This window comes from Oryx dammah, unplaced genomic scaffold (assembly GCF_014754425.2).
Source record: "Oryx dammah isolate SB20612 unplaced genomic scaffold, SCBI_Odam_1.1 HiC_scaffold_21, whole genome shotgun sequence".
NCBI lineage: Eukaryota > Metazoa > Chordata > Mammalia > Artiodactyla > Bovidae > Oryx > Oryx dammah.
The window spans coordinates 53,447,733-53,463,181 of NW_024070205.1; the positions used below are offsets into that span (position 1 = coordinate 53,447,733).

The 15,449-nt window shown below is 47.0% G+C and overlaps 1 protein-coding gene across 1 annotated transcript in view; it reads left to right on the forward strand.

Moving 5' to 3' along the window:
• CAPN8 (calpain 8) overlaps window positions 1–15,449 on the forward strand; it is a 70,630-nt gene that overhangs the window by 4,035 nt on the left and 51,146 nt on the right. Inside the window, exon 2 of the mRNA XM_040263704.1 lies at window positions 6,452–6,521. Coding sequence (XP_040119638.1) covers window positions 6,452–6,521 — 70 coding nt within the window. The remainder of the gene's footprint in view (window positions 1–6,451; window positions 6,522–15,449) is intronic.

The window sequence follows — 15,449 nt, forward strand, 5'->3', positions numbered from 1 at the left end:
TTGCAGAAATGCCTGTTCAAGTGCCCAGTTTTCCGTTGAGTTGTCTATTTTTTGTTTTACTTGCTGCTTTTGAGGATGGCTCTTTACCTCCTGGTTTTAGGCACCTGAAGCCAGATGCCCGGGTGTGGCTCTTAGAACCCTTGTTCCCACAAAGATGTTAATTTTTACTTCCTTTTGGGAGAAAGGCGATGAGATGGGCTAAATTTATATGGATATTTGTTTTTCCTCCTCTCAATTATACATAAAACTTGATACTTGGATGTTTCCAAAATCATAAAATTTGACATCCTGCCTCCACTGGGTGTTTCTGCCTATTTTAAGCCCTGAGTGAGAGGTTTGGTTGGGCTCTTGAAGGGCTGGAGGACAAGTTTGTACACACGGACGATCTCATGGTCAAGCTTGGGTTCTCAGGAGAAACTTTTGGCTATTTATGATCCTAAGACAACACTTCCGCTACTAGTGTTGGACATGGACCACAGTCCTGTCACAGACAATATGACTGCCTGTGAGAGCGAGGGGTACTCCTAGAAGCAGCTTTCATTTCCCAGCTTCCCCATGGCCCTGGGTTGATGCCCAGCCTGGCCTCTGTGGTTTGAGGGATGCTCAGTGTGTGCAGGCCCCAGTTCAGCCCAATCAATGGTTTTCTTCTCTGTCCTTTTTTTTTTTCTTTCTGTAATTAAGCAGTTTATTGATCCTAAGGAGAAATACAGAGAGAGAGAGAAGTGAGACAATGTCAGCTGCATGGTAAGGACTCATGGAACAGCCAACTTCAGTTAAGAGAAACCTGCTGGGTTGACCTTTGGGAGGTTCTGATAAGGATGAGGGGACGAGGCCTCAGGGTGGGCTTCCACTCTGCGTGCCGCTTAGGTGAATGAATTTGAGAACTTTCAACTCAGCCTTGATTTATTGAGTGCTGGTCATGTACAGATGCTAGCGTGGAGCCTTTGTGAGGTTTTGCTAGCTGGGGGGACAGTCAGATAGTGGACCAGCAGCAGAATGGCCAAAAGCTTGGATTTGGGTGACAGGTGGATCAGGATTCTGGTTCCCTCTCTGCCGTTTATGAGCTGTGTGGCTAAGTTACGGACCTCCCCAGGACTCAGTTTCCTCATCTATAAAATGGGAATAACGTGGGACTTTTCTGGCAGTCCCGTGGTTAAGACTCTGTGCTTCCACTGCAAGGGATGTGGGTTCAGTCCTTAGGAAGCTAAGATTCTGCATCCCACATGCCATGCAATTTGGCCAAAAAAAAAAGAATAATAATATGACTTACCGCATTGGGTTATTGTGAAGTTTGAATGAGAGGATGAATTTAGCCCAGTGCCTGGAATGTAATAGATGCTCGATTCTATGAGCTGTCTCTAGCTATTATCGTAAGATAAAACATCCAGAGAGTGAAATATAAATATGGACACAATGTACAGGAGTTCAGGGGCAGAAACAGTTAAATTGACTGTGGGATTGGGGCTGGTTAATTACTGAAGACATCTGAAGTGGAGAGGATGCTGGTGAAAGAAGAGGGTTGTGATCAAGACTGAGAAGGCATGGTGTGAGGAGAGGCACAGGGCCGTGGATGTGCATTCAGAGCTTGTTCAGAGGACGGCCGTGGCCGTAGTCAGAGGAGAGAGAGCACCGTGGGAAGCAGAGGGCAAGCCTGGAAACGTCAAATGGGGCCAGACCCTAGAGGGACAGGAGTGCTGGGCTGAGTCCCGTGGGCATAACCAATGCTGCTGCTGATGAATATGACAGCATCATTGGGTTTCCCGGAAGTGCACAGCCAAGGCTCCTGAGATGCCAAACATAGACTCTCAGACATGGACTATCCTGCTGCTGCTGCTGCTGCTAAGTCGCTTCAGTCGTGGCCGACTCTGTGCGACCCCATAGATGGCAGCCCACCAGGCTCCCCCGTCCCTGGGATTCTCTAGGCAAGAACACTGGAGTGGGTTGCCATTTCCTTCTCCAATGCAGGAAGGTGAAAAGTGAAAATGAAGTCGCTCAGTCGTGTCCGACTCTTAGCGACCCCATGGACTGCAGCCCACCTGTCTCCTCCGTCCATGGGATTTTCTAGGCAAGAGTACTGGAGTGGGGTGCCATTGCCTTCTCTGACTAATATCCTAGGGAGCAGCATTTCCAAGTCATCAAGTCACTGAGAGTGTGATTTAAATCACTTCCTACCTTGAATTTCTTAGTGATCCCGGTGTTTCTCTTGTGACTGTTCATCAGAGGCTGATATGAGGCTTGAGTAATTGAGTTTGTGGTGTGTTTTGAGAAATCGTAAACGTTATTGCTAAAAAGACATGTTTGTTTTTAAGGAAGAAAATACAGTGTCCTAAATGTAGGGAATTGGGAGCCTGCCTCTCTGCAGGGCTTGCCTCTTTTAAACATCTTTGACGGCCAGGTTACTTTGTATCTCTGATCTGATCTGAGTTCTGATAGAAAATTAGTAATGGAGAGAAGACTTCGGGAATATTCTTCAGGCATAATGGTAAGATGTGATCTCCTTGCAAGGCTGAGGACATTCTGTGGCCCCTGAGAGAGTCATACAACACGTAAGTCAGGGAATTTCTTGGTTGTTTTCTCTTGGGGGGTGGTGGTGTACATTTTAGTTATGCTAATGAATAACGTAATCAAATGAGCATTCCATCGCCTAGGAACCCTCTTGGGCTTCCCAGGTGGCTCTAGTGGTAAAGAACCCACCTGCCAATGCAGGAACCACAAGAAAACGTGTATTCGATCCCTGGGTTGGGAAAATTCCCTGCAGGAGGGCATGGCAACCCACTCCAATATTCTTGCTAGGAGAATCCCATGGTCAGAGGAACCTGGCAGGCTACGACCCGTAGAGGTGTAAAGAGTTGGACACGACTAAAGTGACTTAGCAGGCACACACAGGAACCCCTTAGCACCGCTCTGGTTATAACGCTTCCTGTTGTCTCTAGCCTTTGCAAACCACTCTGTTTTCCAAGCCAAACTTACCATTTTAGCTGAGCTTGGTAGACCTATTAGGTATGAGTCTAGTGTGCTTCTACCATATAGACAGTGTGACGTGGGTAATTGAATGTACAACTTGGGGGAGTGATTTGGGAACATCAGCATATTCTATTGTTAGTAACTGAAGCCACAGGTCTGGATGGCGTCACCCAGGGAGAAGGCTTCAGGCATGTTATTGCTCCGTGAGATGCGGTCATGCCCAGGACTGAGGACCCAGCTCAGGGGTTCCCTGGTCCTGAAGATGAACAGAACAGAGGAACTCTTGAAGGAGACTTGACAAGGAGTAGAGGGGTGAGAAAGTCAAGAGCAAGTGAGGATACAGACGCCAAGAGAGAAGGGTTTCAGAAGGTGGAAACAGGCAACAGTATCAAGTGTAAAGAGCAATGAGATGGAGGAGAGCGAAGCTCATTCTGTGAGTGCTGGTGACTCAGGTGAGAGGAGTTTCTTGGAGCCCTGGGAGATTGGAGCCAGGCTTCAGGAGACTGACAGATGGATGAGAGATGAGGAGCTGCAGACTGTTTAAAGAAGGTTTTTAAGCAGAGAGATTCTGCCAAACCTCTGTTCAGTGTGTTCTCAGCCCTTCCTTTTTTAAAAAAACAAAACAAACCACATTCAACATTTCTTCTTGTCTCTCCATTTTTATTAATTAAAATTTTAAATCTCTACCTTCTGCCCACCAAGAGAGGATGTCTGGACTCTGGGATCTTCTTGATCACCTGGGATTAGAATTTGCTGCTGCCCACTTTTAGAACCCCTAGTTTGGCTCATGCCACTTCTGTCTGTAGATTGCCGCTAGAGGGAGAGTTGGTGATCCAGTGGTTAAGACTCTGTGCTCCCAATGCACCGGCCCCTGGTTTAACCCCTGGTCAGGGAACTAGATCCTTCATGCTGCAACTAAGACCTGGTGCAGACAAATTAAAAAAAACAAAAAGTTGCCACTAGAGGTTGAAACAAACAAGCAGAACTAAGTTCCATCATTGGAAGGCTGGCTAAATAATTCATGGGACTTACAGTGAAATGATAAACCTCTATATGTGCTGAGCAAAGATATACAAGATAGAAAATGTATATATGTAAGGTGTTAGTCACTCAGTCATGTCTGACTCTTTGTGATGCCATGGACTGTAGCCCACCAGGCTCCCCTGTCCATGGGATTCTCCAGGCAAGAATACTGGAGTGGGTAGCCATTCTCTTCTCCAGAGGATCTTCCCAATCCAGGGATTGAATCTGGGTCTCCTGCATTGCAGGTAGAGTCTTTACCACCTAAGCCACCAGGGAAGCGATATATATGTAAATATGATTTTACATCAGAAGAGTTTCTGGAAGGGTATACAAGAAATGTTAACAGCAAGGAATCGAGAGTGAAAGGAATTTTTTTGTTTTTATAGCATTATTTGCTGTTACTTTTTTTTTTTTTAACCCATGGGCACACACTATTTAAATAAAAAACAAGTTAGTGATTTTTTTTTTTTAATATTTGGAAGAAAAAAAAGCCAGCCCAAAGGTGCTATCTCTGCTCATTTAGGCAGGAGCTTTATACAAGGGTGTTAGGGCTGCCACTCAGAAGCCTCCACCCCGCATGGTCCCGGAAACTCAGAATCCCAGCTCATAGCTGCATACCCACTCTCTCTGTCTGCTTTCAGCCCATCATTCTCTTGCTTCCCCTTTCCTTTTTGATCCACCATTTTTTTTTTTTTTAATCTCTATGGAGTAAGATGGGCTTCCCAGGTGGTGCTAGTGGTAAAGAACCTGCTTGCCAATGCGGGAGACATAAGAGGCTAGGGTTCAATCCCTGGGTTGGAAGATCCCCTGGAGGAGGGCATGGCAACCCATTCCAGTATGCTTGCCTGGAGAATCCCATGGACAGAGGAGGCTGGCAGGCTACAGTCCATGGGGTCACAAATAGTCGGACATGATTGAAGTAACTTAGCACACTGTCACTCATGGAGTAAGATGGAAATATTTCCCATTCTCTGTGGTCAGACAGTCCCTGATGTAGCAAAACTGGGCTGGCTTCTTTTTTGTCCCTTGAGGTTCCCACCCTTTTCCCCTAAGAGTATGCCTGGTGGTGAGGCAGACCCGCCTCTCCTTTGGGAACCAGTCCTCACATCTGCTAAGTCACTTCAGTCATGTCCAGCTCTTTGCAACACAGTGGACTGTAGCCTGCTAGGGTCCTCTGTCCGTGGGATTCTCCAGGCAAGAATGCTGCAGTGGGTTGCCATGCCCTCCTCCAGGGGACCTTCCACCCCAGGGACTGAACCTTTGTCTCTTACATCTCCTGTGTTGCAGGCAGATTCTTTACACTAGCGCCACCTGGGAAGCCCGTAGCCTGTCCTAGATTCTGCTTTTCTCACGTGTATCATCTCCCATCTAATAAGTCTTTTCAGGCATAATCCCTCGTGGGCATTTCTCCCTTTTCTCCTTTTGTTTTCTGTGGTCTACATTCCAGTGTTAGGCACTAGGCTTTTCCTCTGATTTTTTTTTTTAAAGAAAATTTTTATTTATTATTATTTTTTTTTTGGCCATGTTGCGTGGCCTGTGGGATCTTAGTTCCCCAGCCAGGGATCCAACCCGAGCCCCCTACAGTGGAAGCACAGAGTCCTAACCACTGGCCCGCCAGGGAAGTCCCTTTCCTCTGATTTTTACCACGGATGTCTATCTTGGTTTCCCACGTAGGCTGAAAGCACTTGGAGGCCAAGAACCACATGTATTCTTTCCCTCTGTGTCACCATGCTCCCATCTTTCCCCTGCCCGGTATGGTGCAACTAGTACCATGTATAGAACAGGCATTGAGTACATCCTTGCTGGGTAAACCAGAAAGAAAGAAGGCCTACAGGATGCCTTCTTGTGCCCTAATAGAGCTCTAGGGCCATGAACTTGCCCGTGACAAGTGCCACTCCGAGACAGATGAGCAGGGGGGCGACGGAGTGCAGGTCAGATGTGGGAGTGAGGTTGAGTTCTCCTCTCTGGACAGACACTTCCTGAAGCCCCCGTGTTTCCATCAGCACACCGGGTCCTCATCACTGAGGCAGGTGTTTAATGAGTGTCCGTAGGGTGCAGAGCATTTTCTTAGAGTGCTAAACATTAGCCTCATCCTCTCCCTAAAAGTAGGGGTGTTGTCCAAACGATGAGATCACATTTCATCCCGTCATTATCTTAGCCTTTGCCTTTCTCCTGCCTCCCCCGCCTTCACACCCACACACCCACACTGCATAGTGATAAGAAGCTTGCTCACCGGGGGAGCTGTGGGCTCCAGCTCCTGCTTTGCCACCCCTGGCTGTGTGACTGTGGGCAGCTCTCCTGCCTTCTCTGGGCTTCAGAATCCTCAGTGATAAAATGAGGTACATGCAATAGATGGTCCCTTGGGTTTCTTCCATGAATTTTATGACGATCAAGCTCCTTCACCCTTGGTGCCACCATCACTGGGCATCTTTGTGACTTGTGTTTTGTCCCCGATTGTTTCCAGGAATTGTGCCCCAGCCCTCAGTTTATCGTTGGTGGAGCCACGCGCACAGACATCTGTCAGGGTGCCCTGGGTGAGTCACTGGGGAGAGTCCTATTTGTTTTGGGAGAGGGCAGGTGTGTGTGTGTGATGAGTAACATCAGATTACGCTGTTAGACTTGACCGTTTACATTAGGTCTGTCCCTCACCTGTATGGATCTTTGAGGCTGCACTCTTCACTCTGGCTCCCATTCTCCAGGGAATACTGGAACTCCTTTTGGTTCCTTTTAACCAAGAGATTTTCCATATGCTTATTTAACCCTTTTTAATGCTAGAGTCACAAGCTAGGATTATAGGCATATGGTAGATAACTGTGCTTGGAGAAGGGCAATGGCAACCTACTCCAGTGTTCTTGCTTGGAGAATCCCAGGGACGGGGGAGCCTGGTGGGCTGCCGTCTATGGGGTTGCACAGAGTCGGACACGACTGAAGTGACTTAGCAGCAGTAGCAGCAGCAGCAGATAACTGTGCTGGCTGTGTTCTTTTTTAAATATTTGTTTATTTGACTGCTTCAGGTTTTAGTTGCAGCATGCTGCATCTTCAGTTGTGGCATGCAAACTCTTAGTTGCAACATGTGGGATCTAGTTTCCTGACCAGGTATCAGACATGGGCCTCCTGCATTGGGAGTATGAAGTCTTAGCCACTGAACCAGCAGGGGAGTCCCTGTGCTGTGTTTTGATAATAGTTTCCAGTAAGTGGACATGATTCGACCTGTGGAGTGGCCACATGTATACAACTAAGCGTGCTAAGTTTCTTCAGTCACGTCAGACTCTTTGTGACCCCTTGGACCATAGCCTGCCAGGCTCCTCTGTCTGTGAGAGTCTCCAGGTAAGAACACTGGAGTGGGTTGCCATTTCCTCCCCTGGGGATCTTCTCGACCCAGGGATGGAACCCATGTCCCTTAGGTCTTCTGCATTGCAGGCAGATTCTTCACCACTAGCGCCACCTGCCGTCACAATAGATGCTCTTATCATGAGTAAGAAAGCAAAAATCCTGGCTTTGTAGCCAAGTTTTCTATCCTAGGCCAGGAATCATGGGATTAAGACCCTCCCCTTCCCAATCTTTCATATTCCCTCCAAATCAGGCACAGTTAAGTTAGAGGATTAATGTATTTTGTTTTGTAAGTTCTTCCCTGGTGGCTCAGATGGTAAAGCGTCTGCCTACAATGTGGGAGACCCAGGTTCGATCCCTGGGTTGGGAAGATTCTCTGGAGAAGGAAATGGCAACCCACTCCAGTACTCTTGCCTGGAAAATCCCATGGACGGTGGATCGAGGTAGGCTACAGTCCATGGGGTCTCAAAGAGTTGGACACGACTGAGCGACTTCATTTTCATTTTTTTGTAAGTTCTAGCCTTAAGTGTTGGAAACCAAGGTTCTGTTTGATAGCAGATTAGCATTGTTGATCTCATAAGCCCTCCTGATCCCAGGAACTCATGGTTTCTGCATTGAGTTGGATAACAGTAACATTTTAGGGACAACATGGCTCTGAATTGAATTCACCAGCTTTCCAAACGGCCAGCTGGTGACAGCTGCAGGATATAGAACTGGAAAAGAAGACAGGAGGAAACAAATCCTGCTTGCTTCAAAGTCAGCCAAACAAACAAAATCTCGGCATCCATGTGTCCCCACCGCCCTTTATCTTTCTGGAGATTTCCCTTCTGTCTTTTTTCTCCTTGCACCGCAAACCTGTTCTCTTCAGCCTGCTGGAAACCTTTATGATTTTGAAGATTACCGGCATTCATTTTAAATGCTTCCAATGTTCTCTCCTTTAATGAGTATAGCAAATATCCCCTTAGCCAGAGCTCATGGAGCGTGAGTACAAAGCAGTGAGAACCATTCGGGTACCACATAGTCATGTGCCCGAGTCCCTGAAAGCCACGGCCTCTGTGTCCCCAGCCTTTGAGTGAGGTGAGGGCTCCCAGAAGGGTTGTGTTCTGACCTCTTCTTGTTCCGGTAAGTGTGCTGTGCCTTTTTACTTCAAGCGAAATGTTTAACCTAATATAGCATGCATCTCAGGGAAACACAACTTCACATTTATGCTTTTAACAACTTCTTGCTGTAGAAGGGTTGACTTTGGAAAAGGTACTTAGTAAATGTCTTTTAATTGATTGACTTGGAGAGATCCTCCTTTGAATAGTTTTAAGCTCAGAGGAAAGCGAATTTCCCAAAAGAGACCAGAGCGTTACCATGGTGAGTGTGTGCTGCTGCTGAAGCCGGCGGCTGGAGGAGCAGGAAATGAACCTGACTCCCCGAATCCAACTCACATCAAAGAGCTGGGGCGATGCTGTGGAGGCCGCCCTGGGTTAGCCCAGAGCTGCCTTGGTGGATTTTAATGAACAGAGCGGAAAGGCTTGTTGAGTCCAATTTCCTGAAGGGTGCTTGGTATGGGGCCAGAGGACCTGTGGACCAGATGGAGCTGCAACAAGCATCGAAGTGGGTACCTGGGCACTGGGCCTGCAACTTGGCCCCAGGGTGAATGCCAGGGGCTGAATGGCAGCAGTCTATGAGACTGTAGCCTATGAGACTTGGGCCTGGCAGCTTTAACAGTGGGTGGAGAGATTAAGAGGTGGTGTTACGTGGCACCTGTCAGGGAGTGACAGGGATTAATACTTTCCCAGTGCCTTGCAGGCTTGACAGAGTCCAACACAGTGCAGTGGGGTCTAATGCAGATTTTAAATATTATTGTTACTTTTTTACAGTTTATCTATATAATGAAAATGATGTCCTTTACACTGCTTTGTGTCACTGTTGTTTTACTTTTATTTTTAGTACACACTGTTCAAAAATGACAACTGAAAGGTCCACGGTGAAAATTTGGCTTCCCATATATTTCCATCTATTCTACTGTTTCCCTGCAACCTTTTTAAATTCCATCCAGTATTTCTTTATACAAATTCAAGAAAATCTTAAAACGTAGTCTAATATGTGTCTCTTTTTTGCCTTGAAGATAGCATTCAGGAAATACTGTTTGGCACCTTGCCATTATTTGTCATTATTTCACTTAATAAAATATCTTGGAGATCTTTCCAAGACAGTATATGAAGGGCTTTGTTCTTTTTTTTTTTTCATTTTTATGTTTTGGCTGTACCTCATGCTATGTGGGGTAAGAAATGGCACCCCACTCCAGTACTCTTGCCTGGCAAATCCCATGGATGGAGGAGCCTGGTAGGCTGCAGTCCATGGGGTCGAGAAGAGTTGGACATGACTGAGCGACTTCACTTTCACTTTCATGCACTGGAGAAGGAAATGGCAACCCACTCCAGTATTTTTGCCTGGAGAATCCCAGGGACAGAGGAGCCTGGTGGGCTGCCATCTATGGGGTGTCACAGAGTTGGACACGACTGAAGCGACTTAGCAGCAGCAGCATATATAATCTAGTTCTTGTGAGAGCTTCATGTGAGTCCTCACCCTGTGAGAGTCCTTGGCTCTCACCAGTCTGTGCTCATGTGCAGTCCAGGAGCTAACTTTCTTTGGAGACATCATTATAGGATGAAGGATTGGGAAGTCTGCAGTGCTAAAGGTTTGGTTGCTCCAGATAATTACTCACAGTGTCCTATGCATTTTGTTGGGTGACAGTCTCTGCCAGAGAACACGGTGGTTTGCTTTTACACATATTAACTGGGGGTCTGGTGATGAAACAGCCTCTTAGACAATAGCCTTCCCTGCATCCTCAGGCCTGGCACTCATCACCTTGGTGCACTAAGAAGGGGTCCCCTTCAGCCTCAGCCTTTCCATGCTCCATCTTCCTGGCAGAGCCCACACTCACCAGATGTAGCAAGGGCCACACACGCGGTGTCCCTCCAGTATGAGGGGGTCTGGGGGCCTCACCGTGTCATGAGCGAGTAAGTTGTTAAGTGTGGGATTCCCTATGGGCACGCCTGTGGTGCCCATTTCCGGCGAAGGCTCATGGTTGGTGCATCACCCGGGGAAGTGCAGGCACCTCTCTGGTCCCTCTGCTGTTTGTCCCCGCACTGTCTGTCTCTCTCTTGTTGACCCATGTGTGTCCCTCTGGGGCCACAGAAATAGATCCTGTCCCACCATGAAGTTCATGTTTCTGGCTTCATTCACCTGATGCAATATGTCATGACCATCCACTGGCCAGAACTCCTTTGTCACTGGCTTCAGAAGTCCAACTTAGTCAACTTAAGGAAAAAGAAGTTGTCGGCTCCTCCCACCGGACCATGGGAAGGAAAGGGCAGCGCTGGCCTGGGGAAGGCTGGGTCCAGGGATCTGTATGTTCCTGGAGCTCTCTCTGCTGTCACCTCTCCGCTGGTCTCTGTGAGTCAGCTCCACCCTCTCCCATGCCAGGCAGGCTCCAAGCAGCGGAAGAGACATCTAGAGTTCCAGATGTCAACTTGGTACGATCATGAACCAGCTTTGGTTTAATCTCAGAAGAAGTCTCTGGTCTGGTGGTTGGGTTCTTTGCCCACTCCTTGGGGTCTTTCAGTCTGAGGGGTGAGGGACTCTATGGCTGGTTTAGCCTGGGTCATGGGCTTGCTCTTGTGACTGCAGGCCTTCCCCCAAAACATTTCTCCGAAAGGAGGCGGCAGTGGGCCGGCAGGCATCAGGTCTGGCCACACTGCGCTCTCCCCACCCCAGGTCACCCCTGCTCTTCTGACTCATTGGCCCTGCCCTCTTCTCTCCCCTCCCCCAACCCCCGCCCCTGAATCCTCCACCCTCAGCACTCGGGAAATGCTCCTCCCTGAGGGCCGTTCTCCTCTTTCTCTGGGTCTGCCACCAGCAGTATGGAGTTCACAGCTGGAGTGCAAAGAGCCCTGCAGGGAGACCTGGGTCTTCATGGTCTGCCTGTGGCCGCATGACCTCAGTTAGCACAGCTGAACAGTGGGGATATAATCAAACCCAGTGGTTGTGATGGGTAGGGAATTGACACGGCTCCTTGCTCTCCAAGCAGTGGGCAGTAAGTGGGGGCGGAAGTGGATCTGATAACCCTGGGCGCCCTGCCTATATGCACCATGGGACTGACTCTCTTCTGCGTCTCTATAATCCACAGTGCCTGGAGATGTGGCAGGGCTCCATGAATGTTTACTTACATCTGATCTGTTTTCTAAAACCTTTGCCTTCTATCATTATTAAATCATGGAAACAGGGTAGCCTAAATCAGAGGCTACTTGTGTTTTTACTTACTTTATTGCCAATATCACTCTTAGCAATCAGGCTGGATCAAGCATTTGGAATATATTTGGAATAAAAAAAAATCCCATCCTGAAGTTGACAACATGTCTTTATTTTCAGTTCAGTCACTCAGTCGTGTCCGACTCTGTGACCCCATGGACTGCAGCACGCAGGGCTTCCTTGTCTATCACCAACTCCCAGAGCTTGCTCAAGCTCATGTCCATCAAGTTGGTGATGCCATCCAACCATCTCATCCTCTATCGCCCCTTTCTCCTCCTGCCTTCAATCTTTCCCAGCGTCAGGGTCGTTTCCAATGAGTCAGTTCTTCTCATCAGATGGCCAAAGAATTGGAGCTTCAGCTTCAGCATCAGTCCTTCCAATGAATATTCAAGACTGATTTCCTTCAGAATGGACTGGTTAGATCTCCTTGCAGTCGAAGGGACTCTCAAGAGTCTTCTCCAACACCACAGTTCAAAAGCATCAATTCTTCAGCACTCAGCCTTCTTCACAGTCCAACTCTCACATCCATACATGACCACAGGAAAAACCATAGCCTTGACTAGACGGACCTTAGTCGGCAAAGTAATGTTTCTGCTTTTGAATATGCTATCTAGGTTGGTCATAACTTTTCTTCCAAGGAGTAAGCGTCTTTTAATTTCATGGCTGCAATCACCATCTGCAGTGATTTTGGAGCCCCCCAAAATAAAGTCTGACACTGTTTCCACTGTTTCCCCATCTATTTCCCATGAAGTGATGGGACCAGATGCCATGATCTTTGTTTTCTGAATGTTGAGCTTTAAGCCAACTTTTTCACTCTCCTCTTTCACTTTGATCAAGAGGCTTTTTAGTTCCTCTTCACTTGATGACTGCAATTATGCGGTAGTTTGAACATTCTTTGGCATTGCCCTTCTATGGGAGTGGAATGAAAACTGACTTTTTCCAGTCCTGTGGCCACTGCTGAGTTTTCCAAATTTGCTGGCATATTGAGTGCAGCACTTTCACAGCATCATCTTTTAGGATTTGAAATAGCTCAACTGGAATTCCATCACCTCCACTAGCTTTGTTCATAGTGATGCTTCCTAAGGCCCACTTGACTTTACATTCCTGGATGTCTGGCTCTAGGTGAGTGATCACACCATTGTGGTTATCTAGGTCATGAATATCTTTTTTGTATAGTTCTTCTGTGTATTCTTGCCACCTCTTCTTAATATCTTCTGCTTCTGTTGGGTCCAAAAAATTTCTGTCCTTTATTGTGCCCATTTTTACATGAAACGTTCCCTTGGTATCTCTAATTTTCTTGAAGAGATCTCTAGTCTTTCCCATTCTATTGTTTTCCTCTATTTCTTTGCATTGATCACTGAGGAAGGCTTTCTTATCTCTCCTTGCTATTCTCTGAAACTCTATATTCAAATGGGTATATCTTCCCTTTTCTCCTTTGCCTTTAGCTTCTCTTCTTTTCTCAGCTATTTGTAAGGCCTCCTCAGACAACGATTTTGCCTTTTTGCATTTCTTTTTCTTGGGGAAGGTCTTGATCCCTGCCTCCTGTACAATGTCATGAACTTCTGTCCATAGTCATGGGATTTTCCAGGCAAGAGTGCTGGAGTGGATTGCCATTTCCTTCTCCAGGGGATCTTCCCGACCCAGGAATTGAACCTGGGTCTCCCGCATTGCAGGCAGACGCTTTACCATGGGAGCCATCAGGGAAGCCCCCATAGGTCTTCAGGCACTATCAAATCTAATCCCTTGAATCTGTTTGTCATTTCCACTATATAAAGTGTAAGGGATTTGATTTAGGTCATACCTGAATGGTCTAGTGGTTTTCCCTACTTTCTTCAATTAAAGTCTGAATTTGGTAATAAGGAGTTCATGATCTGAGCCACAGTCAGCTCCTGGTCTTGTTTTTGTTGACTGTCTAGAGCTTCTCCATCTTTGGCTGCAAAGAATATAATCAATCTGATTTCAGTATTGAACATCTGGTGATGTCCATGTGTAGAGTCTTCTCTTGTGTTGTTGGAAGAGGGTGTTTGCTATGACCAGCGTGTTCTCTTGGCAAAACTCTATTAGCCTTTGCCCTGCTTCATTTTGTATTCCAGGGCCAAATTTGCCCGTTACTCCAGATATCTCTTGACTTCTTACTTTTGCATTCCTGTCCCCTTGTTGGGACCTAACAAACGCCATGATAGGCTTCAGGGACTAAGGTAGGACTCACGGGAAAAGCTGAGTCATTGCCCAGTGAGGTCATCCCCGCGGATGCCAGGACTTGTCTAATCAGCATACTCCCTGTAACCTGGTTTGAGTTTATCAGGACGTAAAAGACATCCCCCTGCAGCCAATAGCCAATTAGTAAACACCAGGAAACCCCTGCAGCCAATAAAGATTAGCCAATTAGTAAATACTAGGAAACTCCTGCAGCCAATCAGCCCTTGCCAACTTTGTTCTAAAACCTATAAATACTGCTGTAAATCTGGGCTCGGGGCTCTTGCTCCACTCCATTGCGTTGGATGTGGCGGGAGCCCTAGCTCGAGCTAGAAATAAAACGCCTTCATGCTTTTGCATTGCTGTGGACGTCTTATTCTCTCAGTTCTGGGGACTCAGACTCTGGGCATAACACCCTTAAGATGAAAAGGACATCTTTTTTGGTGGTAGTTCTAGAAGGTCTTGTATGTCTTCATAGAACCGTTTAGCTTCAGCTTCTTCAGCATTACTGGTTGGGGCATAGGCTTGGATTACTGTGGTATTGAATGGTTTGCCTTGGAAATGAAGAGAGATCATTCTATCATTTTTGAGACTGCACCCAAGTACTGCATTTCAGACTCTTTTGTTGACTGTGAGGGCTACTCTATTTCTTCTAAGGGATTGTTGCCCACAGTAGTAGAAATAATGGTCATCTGAATTAAATTCACCCATTCCAGTTCACTGATTCCTAAAATGTTGATGTTCAGTCTTGCCATCTCCTGTTTGACCACTTTTAATTTGCCTTGATTCATGGACCTAACATTCTAGGTTCCTAGGCAGTATTGCTCTTTACAGCATTGGACTTTACTTCCATCACCAGTCACATCCACAAATGGGTGTTGTTTTTGCTTTGGCTCATCTCTTCATTCTTTCTGGAATGATTTCTCCACTCTTCTCCAGTAGCATACTGGGCACCTACCGACCTGGGGAGTTCATCTTTCCAGTGTCATATCTTTTTGCCTTTTCATACTCTTTGTGGGGTTCTCAAGGCAAGAATACCAAAGTGGTCTGCCATTCCCTTCTCCAGTGGACCACGTTTTGTCAGAACTTTCCACCATGACCTGTCCGTCTTGGGTAGCCATACAGGGCCTGGCTCATAGTTTCATTGAGTGAGACAAGACTGTGGTCCATGTGATCAATTTGATTAGTTTTCTGTGATTGTGGTTTTCATTCTGTCCACCCTCTGATAAGGATAAGAGGCTTATGAAAGCTTCCTGATGGGAGAGACTGACTGTGGGGAAACTGGGTCTTGTTCTGATGGGTGGGGCCATGCTCAGTAAATCTTTAATCCAATTTTCTGTTGATGGGCAGGGCTGTGTTCCCTCCCTGTTGTTTGACTTGAGGCCATACTGTCCTGGAGGTAATGAAGATGATGGTGACCCCCTTCAAAAGGTCCCATGTACATACTGACGCACTCAATGCAATGCCCCGACCCTGCAGCAGGCCACCACCCACCCATGCTTCTGCTGGAGATTCCTGGACACTCACAGGCAAGTCTGGGTAAATTTTCTGGGGGTTCTCAGTCCCTTTGCTAGATCCCCAGGTTAGGAAGTCTGTTGTGGGTCCTAGAACTTTATTAACAATGTGAGAATTTC